Source organism: Acipenser ruthenus, chromosome 40, assembly GCF_902713425.1.
Source record: "Acipenser ruthenus chromosome 40, fAciRut3.2 maternal haplotype, whole genome shotgun sequence".
Taxonomy (NCBI): domain Eukaryota; kingdom Metazoa; phylum Chordata; class Actinopteri; order Acipenseriformes; family Acipenseridae; genus Acipenser; species Acipenser ruthenus.
In genome coordinates, this window is record NC_081228.1 from 7,466,328 (window position 1) to 7,479,331 (window position 13,004).

At 47.2% G+C, this 13,004-nt stretch overlaps 1 protein-coding gene across 3 annotated transcripts in view; it reads right to left on the reverse strand.

Annotated features, from left to right (window-relative positions):
- The window catches only part of LOC131708136 (SID1 transmembrane family member 2-like), a 40,974-nt gene extending 28,656 nt beyond the window's left edge, over positions 1-12,318 (reverse strand). For all 3 annotated transcript variants that reach the window (XM_059010383.1, XM_059010382.1, XM_059010384.1), the window contains exons 1-7: positions 11,426-12,318; positions 2,085-2,206; positions 1,834-1,998; positions 1,563-1,608; positions 1,337-1,438; positions 1,133-1,216; positions 940-1,039 (exon numbers count right to left, since the gene is read on the reverse strand). In XM_059010383.1, the coding sequence (XP_058866366.1) occupies positions 940-1,039; positions 1,133-1,216; positions 1,337-1,438; positions 1,563-1,608; positions 1,834-1,998; positions 2,085-2,206; positions 11,426-11,668 (862 nt within the window). In that variant the 5' untranslated portion in view covers positions 11,669-12,318. The remainder of the gene's footprint in view (positions 1-939; positions 1,040-1,132; positions 1,217-1,336; positions 1,439-1,562; positions 1,609-1,833; positions 1,999-2,084; positions 2,207-11,425) is intronic.
- Between the last annotated feature and the right edge of the window lie 686 nt (positions 12,319-13,004).

Genomic DNA, 13,004 nt, shown 5'->3' on the forward strand with positions numbered 1-13,004 from the left:
GAGTAAGAGAGTGAACACAAACCTGGCTGAGTAAGAGAGTGAACACAAACCTGGCTGAGTAAGAGAGTGAACACAAACCTGGCTGAGTAAGAGAGTGACCTGGCTGAGTAAGAGAGTGAACACAAACCTGGCTGAGTAAGAGAGTGAACACAAACCTGGCTGAGTAAGAGAGTGAACACAAACCTGGCTGAGTAAGAGAGTGACCTGGCTGAGTAAGAGAGTGAACACAAACCTGGCTGAGTAAGAGAGTGAACACAAACCTGGCTGAGTAAGAGAGTGAACGCAAACCTGGCTGAGTAAGAGAGTGAACGCAAACCTGGCTGAGTAAGAGAGTGAACATAAACCTGGCTGAGTAAGAGAGTGAACACAAACCTGGCTGAGTAAGAGAGTGAACATAAACCTGGCTGAGTAAGAGAGTGAACACAAACCTGGCTGAGTAAGAGAGTGAACGCAAACCTGGCTGAGTAAGAGAGTGACCTGGCTGAGTAAGAGAGTGACCTGGCTGAGTAAGAGAGTGAACACAAACCTGGCTGAGTAAGAGAGTGAACGCAAACCTGGCTGAGTAAGAGAGTGACCTGGCTGAGTAAGAGAGTGAACACAAACCTGGCTGAGTAAGAGAGTGAACACAAACCTGGCTGAGTAAGAGAGTGAACACAAACCTGGCTGAGTAAGAGAGTGAACGCAAACCTGGCTGAGTAAGAGAGTGAACGCAAACCTGGCTGAGTAAGAGAGTGAACGCAAACCTGGCTGAGTAAGAGAGTGACCTGGCTGAGTAAGAGAGTGAACACAAACCTGGCTGAGTAAGAGAGTGACCTGGCTGAGTAAGAGAGTGACCTGGCTGAGTAAGAGAGTGAACACAAACCTGGCTGAGTAAGAGAGTGAACGCAAACCTGGCTGAGTAAGAGAGTGACCTGGCTGAGTAAGAGAGTGAACACAAACCTGGCTGCAGAGGGTAGAAGTGCAGCGGTCCTCCACACGCCTCGTCCTCCGTCTTCACGACCACCACCACGTAGAAACTGTTCGTGGGGAAATCCTTCCTCTGGAGGGAGAGAGGGAGAGGGGCGGTGAGCACGCAGAGAGAGCGAGCTCGGCGCCGCGGATGGTGGTGTTCATGGAACACAGCGCTGTTTACCTGCACGGTGATGGCTGCCTTCTTGGTCATGGTCTGGTACATTCCCAGGAAGGCCACGTTGTTGTCCAGATCATAGACGGGGCACTGCGGGGAAAACATAGCCAGGTCAGACACACACGCTCACACTGCTGAAAAAAACACTCCTGTGCTTGGATGTGTTATTAATAATAATCATCAAGGGTTACAGTGTGCACCTCCACCCACCAGGATATCCTGTATGGACATGACAGAGCAGGGGAAGGCTGACTCCGAGTCCACCTTCACAATGACGGAGTCCACTCCCTCTGGGAACACGTACTTGAAATACTGCAGAGACACAAGAGAACCAGGGCTTACACACAGAGCCAGCCCCCCGCTGCCTCCCTCCCGTCTGCCTCCCTGCCTTATCCAATAACAGGGCTTACTAGGGGTGCATTCAGGCGCGTCTTACCTGGGGCTGGGCTGGGTTGGCGATGAAATTGAAAAGCTTGTCAGTCCTGCGGAAGACACAGAATCAAAACTATCAGAGAGACGGTCACAGACAGACAGACAGTCAGACAGACAGACCCACAAACTGACAGACAGACAGATAGCCGTTCTGCAAAGCTGTCCGCACTCTCGGCCGAAACAGATTACACATGAACACAATACACACCTAGACAGACACACAGGCAACGAAACAACGCACACACAGACGCAGTGACACGCTGCGGCTCTCTTACAGCAGGACGAAGCTGTCCACGCGGCTCACTCTCAGCTGGTAGGAAATGTTGAGGGGGGACAGTGTGGACACGTCCACGTAGAAGAACTGCATCTCCATGTCTCTGTGCGTGGGCGGCTGGCACAGCGTGCGAGCGACATCCTGGTACGCGTACTTCCGCTGGTAACTACGGCAACAAGAGACGCGGTCAGAGGTCCTGCATCTCTAAACATGGAGAGACTCTGCTTCTACTCTAACTCCAGAGATACTCACAGCCCACGCAGGATGAGAGGCACCTGGAAGGAGACGACAGCTTGTTTCTGCCGGACCACGAAGAGGATGGGGTTCTCCACAGCTTTCGACAGCACGTTGACAGAGACACGCACACCCTCCGTCTGGTGGAGGAAGGGGGAGAGGGGGAGAGAGCAGGGGTGAGCTCCTTAGCACTTACAATTCGGGCTCGTTTGTAGGCCACACAGGAAAAATGAAAGTTACGTTATGTGCCGATGCAAAGGCAAACTGCTGTTTGGGCGCCTCATTCTGCTTCGGACTGAAATAACAAACGTGCCGAACATATTTGAGATGTGGGATCCCCAAGTGAACGTCCCCAAATTTCAGGTGACAGAATTCCCTGGACTCTCCGACACGGAGAAACGGTCAGTCCTGTTAGGAGAGGGACAGCAGGCAGCAGAACGAGCTGCTCAGGACGTAGCTGCCTGCCACAGCCTCAGAGAGGCCACACAGACACTGCACAGTTCAGGTGTTCCTCAGGTCATCACACCTTGTATTGCTCAACACCTTCCACTAGGAACAAAAGAGTCTGGTTCCCTACATACCAGTTTTGATGGTCCACTCTGAATCAGATAACCGCCGCGTATTTGAAATGTTTGCTGCAGTGTTGCCAGATCAGAGGTTTTTCCTCCAGATCTAGAGGTTTAATGATTTGACGGATCACTTCCTGTGCAGCTGGTATGAGGGCCCCTGGGCCCACAGAGTCTGCATAGAATTACAGTGAGGGCCGCAGGTGGGGGCCCAATACTAGTTGCAGAGGAAATGCATTTCGATTTTTTTGTTTTTGTTTTACAATGTAGCCACGGTGCGCCAAAATAATATCACTGTTCATTTTAGAGGGTTCAGAATTACACAAGAACAGTGCATTCCAATGAACCGCAGACATGATAATGGCATCTTCCTGTGAACTCAAAGCACACGTCCTACGAAAATGACACGCAGGAGATTCCTGTGAACTGCAGATCCCGTGTGCCTCACAGTTTTATGCATTTCCCCAGAATAAGGAATAGACATTTTCAACAGAAATGTACTTCACAACTGTATGCAATCATCAGGTGAACGACTCAATGTATTACACTGTACAGTATGTGTTACTGATGACTGCATGCGCTGGTTAACATAACACTGTTACAGCCGGCACCCGGGCTCTGCAATCAACAAGCATCGACTGTGACAGGACTTCACAGGACCTGCTTCTGCTGTTATTTAAAGCTGTGTTTCAGTTACCTGCATGAATCATCTCTTAACACATTCAGTATATATATACCGAACATTTCACCAGCCTAATTGTGTTTACAATTAGAAAAACAGGAACGTGAGCCCTCATACTAAATATTTTTTTCCCCCCCCGAGATATTCGGGGTGATTCTGAAGGTTTTCTTGTATTCATCTACAGGTGTTTTTTTTTTTGGGGGGGGGGGGGGGTCCCCACAATCGTCTGATTCAGTCCGTCAGTCCTTGTGATGCAATGAAGAGAACATTAGGAACTTCTGTTACAAACTACAGAACTATTTTAAGAAGGCTGACCATTGTTTTAGTAAAAATGCTGACGAAGAAGACAGCAAAAGTGCATCCTGCTGTGGACATAAACACAGGTCTGAAGCTGCATTGTATTATTATTATTATTATTATTATTATTGATTTCTTAGCTGACGCCCTTATCCAGGGCGACTTACAATTGTTGCAAGATATCACATTCTTTTTTCATTTACACAGTTGGGTTTTTACTGGAGCAATCTAGGTAAAGTACCTTACTCAAGGGTACAGCAGCAGTGTCCCCCACCTGGGATTGAACCCACGACCCTCCGGTCAAGAGTCCAGAGCCCTGACCACTACTCCACACTGCTGTATATCAGCGAGTGCAGAGACCCGCGGATTGGAATGAACGAATGCCCTTTTAACTGGTGGAGTATGGCACTTTGTGCCCGGGGGGGTAACATTGTAAATGGGCAGGGAAACAAGGGGTATGAATTATGATTTGGTGGGCTGGAATGTTTTGCCCGTGACGAAGCTTTCTCTGAGAAAGCTGCAGCTCCTCTCGCAGCAAAAAAGTAAACACATTAGGAAAGATAACCACGTAATAGACCTAATGTTTTCTTAGTTATAAAACGCATGCTGAATAAGATGTCTGTGTTATAAAAGTGCCAGCACAGCTTTTCTTCAGTTCAGATACTGTATCAAAAGGGAGAGACAGAAATGGAAGTTATAATGAGAAGTTGTTTACAGTTTGAACAACACCGGTTCTGTGTTTACTGTAGAAATATTGCAGGAGTCACTAGTGTAGGGAATTGGGGGACATGCTGTAGGAGTGTTACATCTGAAGCGTGTTATAACCGAGTCTTATAGTGAGGGAGCACTGTATTACAAAATCATACATAAGAGCTACACATCTCTGTAAAATAAAAAAACACAGAGAAGTAAGAATGTAATAAACTATTTATTTACTTGTTTATTTATTTATGTACTTGTTTTTTCTCTCACTATTTACAGTATCAGAACCTCTGTTTTTGCATCTGATGAGATCAAATGCAGAATGTCGAGGGAAAATGTATTCAGAATGTAGTGTAACATTAAATTGTCCAGAACTGTCGGCAGAAAGATGGGACGGGGGACAGGGGATTGGGGGGGGTTGGGGGGACGTGCTATACTAACACTACGGGGGGGGGGGGCGGGGGGGGAGATACTGTACAGGGCATCGTAGTGATTGAAGTTCTGCGCTGGTGATGAGCTCATGATAGAAAGGAATAGAAAAAAATATGTGTGATAAAAAGATTAAAAAAAAAAAACCACCAGAGACAACATTTACCCACTAGATGCTTTCAAAACAAGCCAAATTTGGCTGGAAGAACGCCAATCTGGCAGCTCCGATCAAGAGGGAGTAACCGAAAAGCTGCATGAGAGACACACGCATTACCTATGAAATGTTATCACAAGTTCAATGTACAAATAAAATGTGAATTCGTGTCATTTGTTTAAGAAACATCTATATTTTAATTGGTGTGTCGGTACTTTCAGATTTAGGACTACATCACTGTTCTCTATACTGTACTGTATTGAATGCGCTGGCTCTCAGATCCACAGCACTGAGTTCTCTATACTGTACTGTATTGAATGTGCTGGCTCTCAGATCCACAGCGCTGAGTTCTCTATACTGTACTGTATTGAATGTGCTGGCTCTCAGATCCACAGCACTGAGTTCTCTATACTGTACTGTATTGAATGTGCTGGCTCTCAGATCCACAGCGCTGAGTTCTCTATACTGTACTGTATTGAATGTGCTGGCTCTCAGATCCACAGCACTGAGTTCTCTATACTGTACTGTACTGAATGTGCTGGCTCTCAGATCCACAGCACTGAGTTCTCTATACTGTACTGTATTGAATGTGCTGGCTCTCAGATCCACAGCGCTGAGTTCTCTATACTGTACTGTATTGAATGTGCTGGCTCTCAGATCCACAGCGCTGAGTTCTCTATACATATAGCATGGCGCCGAGCAGGTGGAGTCTTTATACCTAAAGAAAAAGATTCTACAAGCATCAGTCAGTTTCGTCCCATTTCCCTATTAAACGTAGAAGGCAAGATTTTCTTCAGCATTATTGCTCAGAGATTGGCAGCTTACCTATTAAAGAACTGCTTCATTGACACTTCAATACAAAAAGCGGGCATTCCAGGTTTCCCAGGTTGCTTAGAACACATCAATGTGATCTGGCAACAAATTCAATCAGCTAAAAAGGAGAGGAAGGAGCTCCATGTGACATTCCTGGATTTGGCTAATGCATATGGTTCAGTGCCACATGAACTACTTTGGGCAGCATTTGATTTTTTCAGTGTACCGATGACAATAACAAATTTAGTGAAAGCCTATTTTGGAGATTTGCAATTCAGTTTTTCAACTTCAGAATTCAGCACTACATGGCAATGCCTAGAGGTTGGAATAATGGCAGGATGCACCATTTCTCCACTGGCTTTTACCATGGCAATGGAAGTAATCATTAGGGCATCAAAATGGGTAGTGGGAGGAGAGCGCTTGGCTTCTGGAATGCGACTACCACCAATTCGAGCATACATGGATGACATGACAACCATGACTACAACAGTAGCCTGCACTAATCGATTATTGGGCAAATTAACCAATAACATTGAATGGGCACGAATGCAATTCAAGCCCACTAAATCAAGGAGCATCTCTATAATTAAAGGCAAAGTAGTAGATAAAACATTCTTCATTAATGGTGAGGCAATACCAACAGTGTCTGAGAAGCCAGTGAAGAGTCTTGGGAGATGGTACGACGGGGATCTAAAGGACACAGTTCGTGTGGGAGAAGTTAGACAACAAGCAGTGGAAGGGTTGAAGAGCATAGACAGCTGCGCTCTACCAGGTAAACTAAAACTCTGGTGCTTTCAGTTTGGTCTACTGCCGAGGTTGCTGTGGCCACTGACTGTGTACGAGGTTTCTTTGACAACAGTAGAGAAGCTGGAAGCTTTAATCAGTTCATACATCAGGAAATGGTTGGGAGTTCCACGCTGCCTCAGCAGAGTGGGACTTTATGGTAAAGGAATACTGCAGCTACCAGTCTCTGCTCTAACCGAGGAGTTTAAGTGCGCCAAGGTCAGACTGGAAATGACATTAGTAGAGTCACGCGATAAATGCGTAAGGGAGGCAGCACCTGTGTTGAAAACTGGAAGAAAGTGGGCGGCAAAGAAAGCTGTGGAAGATGCAAAGGCTGCCCTTCGAATTGGTGATATCATGGGGCAAGTTCAGCATGGAAGAGGGGGTCTTGGTTTCAGTTCAACTCCTCCTACATGGCACAAGGCGGCCCCAGCTCAAAGAAGGAAGCTGGTAGTCAACGAGGTGCAAAAGCAGGAGGAGAGGATGAGGTGTATAAAGGCCATTTCCCAGGCCAAACAGGGAGAATGGATGAGATGGGAGAGTGTGGAACAACGCAAGATTGGCTGGCAAGACCTATGGTCAATGGAACAGAGCAGGATTAGTTTCCTCATCAGGTCAACATATGATGTTCTCCCATCACCACAGAACCTAAACCTCTGGGTAGGAGAGGATCCCTCATGTCCTTTGTGTTCATCACCTGCAACATTAAGGCACATTTTGACAGGATGTAAGGTGGCTCTTAGCCAAGGACGGTTTACTTGGCGCCATGACCAGGTGCTGCGATGTTTGGCCTTAGCATTGGAAGACAAGCGTAACATGACCAATAAGTTGCCACCTGTTCCATCAAAACATTACACACAAAAGACAACATTCCTCCGCCCAGGAGAGCAACCACCAAGAAAAGGTGTTAAAACCAATCCTCGCCCAGGACAACTGGAAGCTGCTAGAGACTGGAATATGCTGGCAGATGTTGGTCAACGGCTTATTTTTCCACCTGAGATTGCCACCACTAACCTTCGACCAGATATTGTCTTGTGGTCTGGATCAGCACGCCTTGTTCACCTGGTAGAGTTAACAGTGCCATGGGAGGACGCTGTAGATGAGGCGTATGAGAGGAAGAAACTGCGGTATGCTCAACTAGCCACTGAAGCGGAACAGCGAGGATGGAGAGTTCGGGTTTACCCAGTGGAAGTGGGTTGTCGAGGATTTGTGGCACACTCTACAACCCGGTTTCTCAGAGACGTCGGATTCAGTGGCCAAGAGTTGCGTCGCACAGTGAAGAACTTATCTGAAGCAGCAGAGAGGAGCAGCAACTGGCTGTGGTTGAGACGGAAAGATTCTGGCTGGGGACAGGTAAGTAAGCTGGGCTGAGTTGAGTGGGGGACGGAGGGGGGTGATGCTGGGACGCCAGAATCACCGTCGAGCCCTCTTGAGGTGTCGTGGGCTAGTCGACGAAACACTGAGGATGGAAGGTGCCCACTTGAAAACCCCAGAGATGTACCCTACTTAGCTCAATCCAGACGGTTGTCATGCTGATGCGCTGGGGAGGCCGCACTTTGGTTGATCCCCGGAGCCAGCATCGCAGCCGTTGTGTGTGCTGATGCGCCAGGGAGGCAAAATAAGCTGATCCCTGGAGCCAGCATTACACTTCAGCCATTAACACCAGACAGAAGGATATCTACATCATCATATGGAAGGAAACGTAAATGGATGGAGACGCATATGGATCACATTAGTTTACTGTAAAGCTACGTCTTAGTTGGTGCTTATCTTGGCGAGAGCCGAGTTCAAATCAGCATGAAGTTTTAACATCTACTCTCGTGTAATGGAAATCTGTACTGTATTGAATGTGCTGGCTCTCAGATCCACAGCGCTGAGTTCTCTATACTGTACTGTATTGAATGTGCTGGCTCTCAGATCCACAGCGCTGAGTTCTCTATACTGTACTGTATTGAATGTGCTGGCTCTCAGATCCACAGCACTGAGTTCTCTATACTGTACTGTATTGAATGTGCTGGCTCTCAGATCCACAGCGCTGAGTTCTCTATACTGTACTGTATTGAATGTGCTGGCTCTCAGATCCACAGCACTGAGTTCTCTATACTGTACTGTATTGAATGTGCTGGCTCTCAGATCCACAGCGCTGAGTTCCCTATCCTGTACTGTAGTGAATGTGCCGGCTCTCAGATCCACAGCACTGAGTTCTCTATACTGTACTGTATTGAATGTGCTGGCTCTCAGATCCACAGCGCTGAGTTCTCTATACTGTACTGTATTGAATGTGCTGGCTCTCAGTGAAGAATGGCACAAGGCTTTGAAAACAGGAGGTTATCTTTGAATCTATGTTAAAAACACATGGCTCAAGTCTGAAGGGGGTTCTTGTAAAAGAGGTTTCAACGTGAAAAGGGGGTCAGATCTGCTTAACAGTTACTTTTAAAAGTCCTCATGTGATCACACCTTGTACTGCTCAGCACAGGAGCTGCGCTCCGCTGCACAGGTCAGTTCAGGTGTTCCTCAGCTCATCACACCTTGTACTGCTCAGCACAGGAGCTGCGCTCCGCTGCACAGGTCAGTTCAGGTGTTCCTCAGCTCATCACACCTTGTACTGCTCAGCACAGGAGCTGTGCTCCACTGCACAGGTCAGTTCAGGTGTTCCTCAGCTCATCACACCTTGTACTGCTCAGCACAGGAGCTGCGCTCCGCTGCACAGGTCAGTTCAGGTGTTCCTCAGCTCATCACACCTTGTACTGCTCAGCACAGGAGCTGCGCTCCGCTGCACAGGTCAGTTCAGGTGTTCCTCAGCTGCACTTTCACAAGATGACACTTTCACAAGATGACACTACAGCTGCCACATCAGCAGCTGACACATTTGCACTTTGTTTACTTACTGCTGCAGATCCTGCTCTGGAGATTACTGCACCAGGAAATCAGACACTTCACAGAGGCTGTGCACTGTGTTTAATGAACTCAGATCCCAGTCTCTATACTGTACTGTATGGAATGTGCTGGCTCTCAGATCCACAGCACTGAGTTCTCTATACTGTACTGTATTGAATGTGCTGGCTCTCAGATCCACAGCACTGAGTTCTCTATACTGTACTGTATTGAATGTGCTGGCTCTCAGATCCACAGCACTGAGTTCTCTATACTGTACTGTATTGAATGTGCTGGCTCTCAGATCCACAGCGCTGAGTTCTCTATACTGTACTGTATTGAATGTGCTGGCTCTCAGATCCACAGCGCTGAGTTCTCTATACTGTACTGTATTGAATGTGCTGCCTCTCAGATCCACAGCACTGAGTTCTCTATACTGTACTGTATTGAATGTGCTGGCTCTCAGATCCACAGCGCTGAGTTCTCTATACTGTACTGTATTGAATGTGCTGGCTCTCAGATCCACAGCGCTGAGTTCTCTATACTGTACTGTATTGAATGTGCTGGCTCTCAGATCCACAGCGCTGAGTTCTCTATACTGTACTGTATTGAATGTGCTGGCTCTCAGATCCACAGCGCTGAGTTCTCTATACTGTACTGTATTGAATGTGCTGGCTCTCAGATCCACAGCGCTGAGTTCTCTATACTGTACTGTATTGAATGTGCTGGCTCTCAGATCCACAGCGCTGAGTTCTCTATACTGTACTGTATTGAATGTGCTGGCTCTCAGATCCACAGCGCTGAGTTCTCTATACTGTACTGTATTGAATGTGCTGGCTCTCAGATCCACAGCGCTGAGTTCCCTATCCTGTACTGTAGTGAATGTGCTGGCTCTCAGATCCACAGCGCTGAGTTCTCTATACTGTACTGTATTGAATGTGCTGGCTCTCAGATCCACAGCGCTGAGTTCTCTATACTGTACTGTATTGAATGTGCTGGCTCTCAGATCCACAGCGCTGAGTTCTCTATACTGTACTGTATTGAATGTGCTGGCTCTCAGATCCACAGCGCTGAGTTCTCTGTACTGTATTGAATGTGCTGGCTCTCAGATCCACAGCGCTGAGTTCTATATCCTGTACTGTATTGAATGTGCAGATCCGTATGCATCTCCCCACAGCAGCACACTGTGCAGGCCAGCAACACAAGCTTGCCATCTGGTGAATGACAAGCATTTCTGATGAGCAGCACAACAATAGAGGGCTGGCTATCACACAGCTGTTTGAACCAGTCCAGGTTTTACAGCCCTGAGCGAATTCAAACTCTTCAGCAGCAGTGAAGAATGACACAAGGCCTTGAAAACAAGAAGTTAACTTTGAGTCTATGTTAAAAACTCAAGTCTGAAGGGGGTTCTTCTAAAACGTTAACTCCATTAAAATATATATATATATATATATATATATATATATATATATATATATATATATATATATATATATATATATATACCCTTTTCATTTTGCAATGTGAGTTTTGGCATTTAACCTTTATACACGCTGTGTCACCCAGCCATGCAGTGGCATGCAGGGTCCAAAGGGAAGAAACTCCATCCAAATGTATGAACAGGAGTGTACAAGTGAATTCTGTGTGCGTGTGTGTGCGTGTGTGTGCGTGTGTGTGTGTGTGTGTGTGTGTGCGTGTGTAATTGATGTTGTTGAAGCTGACACCCTGGGATCCTTCAAGAAGCTGCTTGATGAGATTCTGGGATCAATAAGCTACTAACAACCAAACGAGCAAGATGGTCCGAATGGCCTCCTCTGGTTTGTGAACTTTCCTATGTTCTTATGTTCTAATTGGACACATCTGAACGCTGTTATACTACCTACACGAACAGGTCACCAGCACACACTGTATTAACCACGGCATGAGAGTCAGTATATGAAACAGCAGTTATTATAGGCTGGGTACTGTTTTCAGCAAGCGTCCCCAGCTGTGCACAGCCCCATGCTTGTAGAGGTGTGCTCTGCCCCCAGGGGCAGCGTCTCTACAGCACGACACTCACCTTGTGTCTGGACACGGTGTGGTTAAAGGCATAGACGTTCTGCAGCTCGTCGGTGACGCTGTCATTGTAGCTGACATCGAAGTTGGCATCTTTTTGATTGACGACGATCTTGGCGGTCGCGACACTCGGGATAGTCAGCGTTGCCAGCGCCAGACAGAGCCACATAACCGGCCAACTGTGAAGAGAAGTCTCCGCCGGCTGCGCTTCCTTGTGTCGCGATTTCAAACTTCTCCACGTTCCCATGACTTGTAATTTTCCAAGTAAGCCTTCTCCCGACGCGGACACTTCACGCACGCACACGGTGTTGGTCTGTACTGTATATAGCTGCTTCACAGCAGGCTGTTACTGTTATTGTGCAACTCCGGTGAGATAAGGATATCAAAATACAACTGGTGCTTGCAACCGTTCAGCAGGCTCGGTCTGAAGCAATCACACACACGCTGGCTTCCGATGAGGCGCTGCTGCGCTCGCATACACAACGCAACGAGACACCCGACAAAAACAAGGAAGGAGATCGCTGCGGCTTCTGGCCGTGCCGTGGACAAGATGCGTGATGAATCCACGCGGTCCCTTGTCAAAGCACATCATTCCGCTTTCTTGTCTAAAAAAAACGGGTCACATCTCGCTGCAGCTTTTCCTGTTTTGGTTAATTCAAAAACGACAATGACAGAGATCCGGGTCCAGACTCCTGCCCAGCAAAGAAGGCGTCTTGTGTTTTTTAAATGAAGAAATCAACGCGGTTTGAGCTCCTCTGTGGTGGTTTGCACCCCTCGGTCTGCACGGGGTGCCCTAGTTTTGCTGTGTGGGGGGGATGCCTCGCTTTTTTAACCTGTGGATACCGCTACACACCTGCTACACATCGATGCAGTTTACACTGAAGGCGTCCCTGCAAACACCCAGCTGCATGCGATGACGTCACCTCGCGGAGTCGGGCCTTCGTTTAAAGGGGCGGCAGCAAGCAAACTCCGCCGGGTTTCGGCTGACTTCAGGGAAAGCCGGTTCTTCGGAAATTAAAGTCTCGTTTCTAGTTCTAAATGTCAGAAAAAACAACAACAGCAACAAAATACTGCAAGTCAGTGTTGGGTGCAGTCTTATTTTCCATGTAAGACTCCAGGGATGGAAATGACACTCCCATGCATAGGAGTTTGATCCATTCCTGGTTTTAATACGCTTTTAATAAGATACACCTGAGATTGTTACCTACACACTGGGGCTAATCGAGTTCACAGTAAAACCTAGAATAGTTGAAACTGCTAGGCATTGGGTCTTATTTCCATCCCTGTTAGACACTAAGGCTCTTTATTTAGTTATGGTAGGGCTGTCTGTTTTCAAAATGACTAACAGAAGACACGAGTTGAGGATGTTCTCACTGAATTACACTTCACAGCTCTCTCACAGTGTGTTAGAGTTGAGAACACGACCTCCCTGCATCACATCACTTTCAAGCAACAGCTCTATTGAAAATGATCTGCAAGTCTCAAGACTCCCAGACTCCAGGTCGTCTTCACCAAAGGGAAACAGAAGAGCTGTTTAAGGGCTGGAGTGACATGCCAAATGCTACTTGAACCCTGCCTGACCT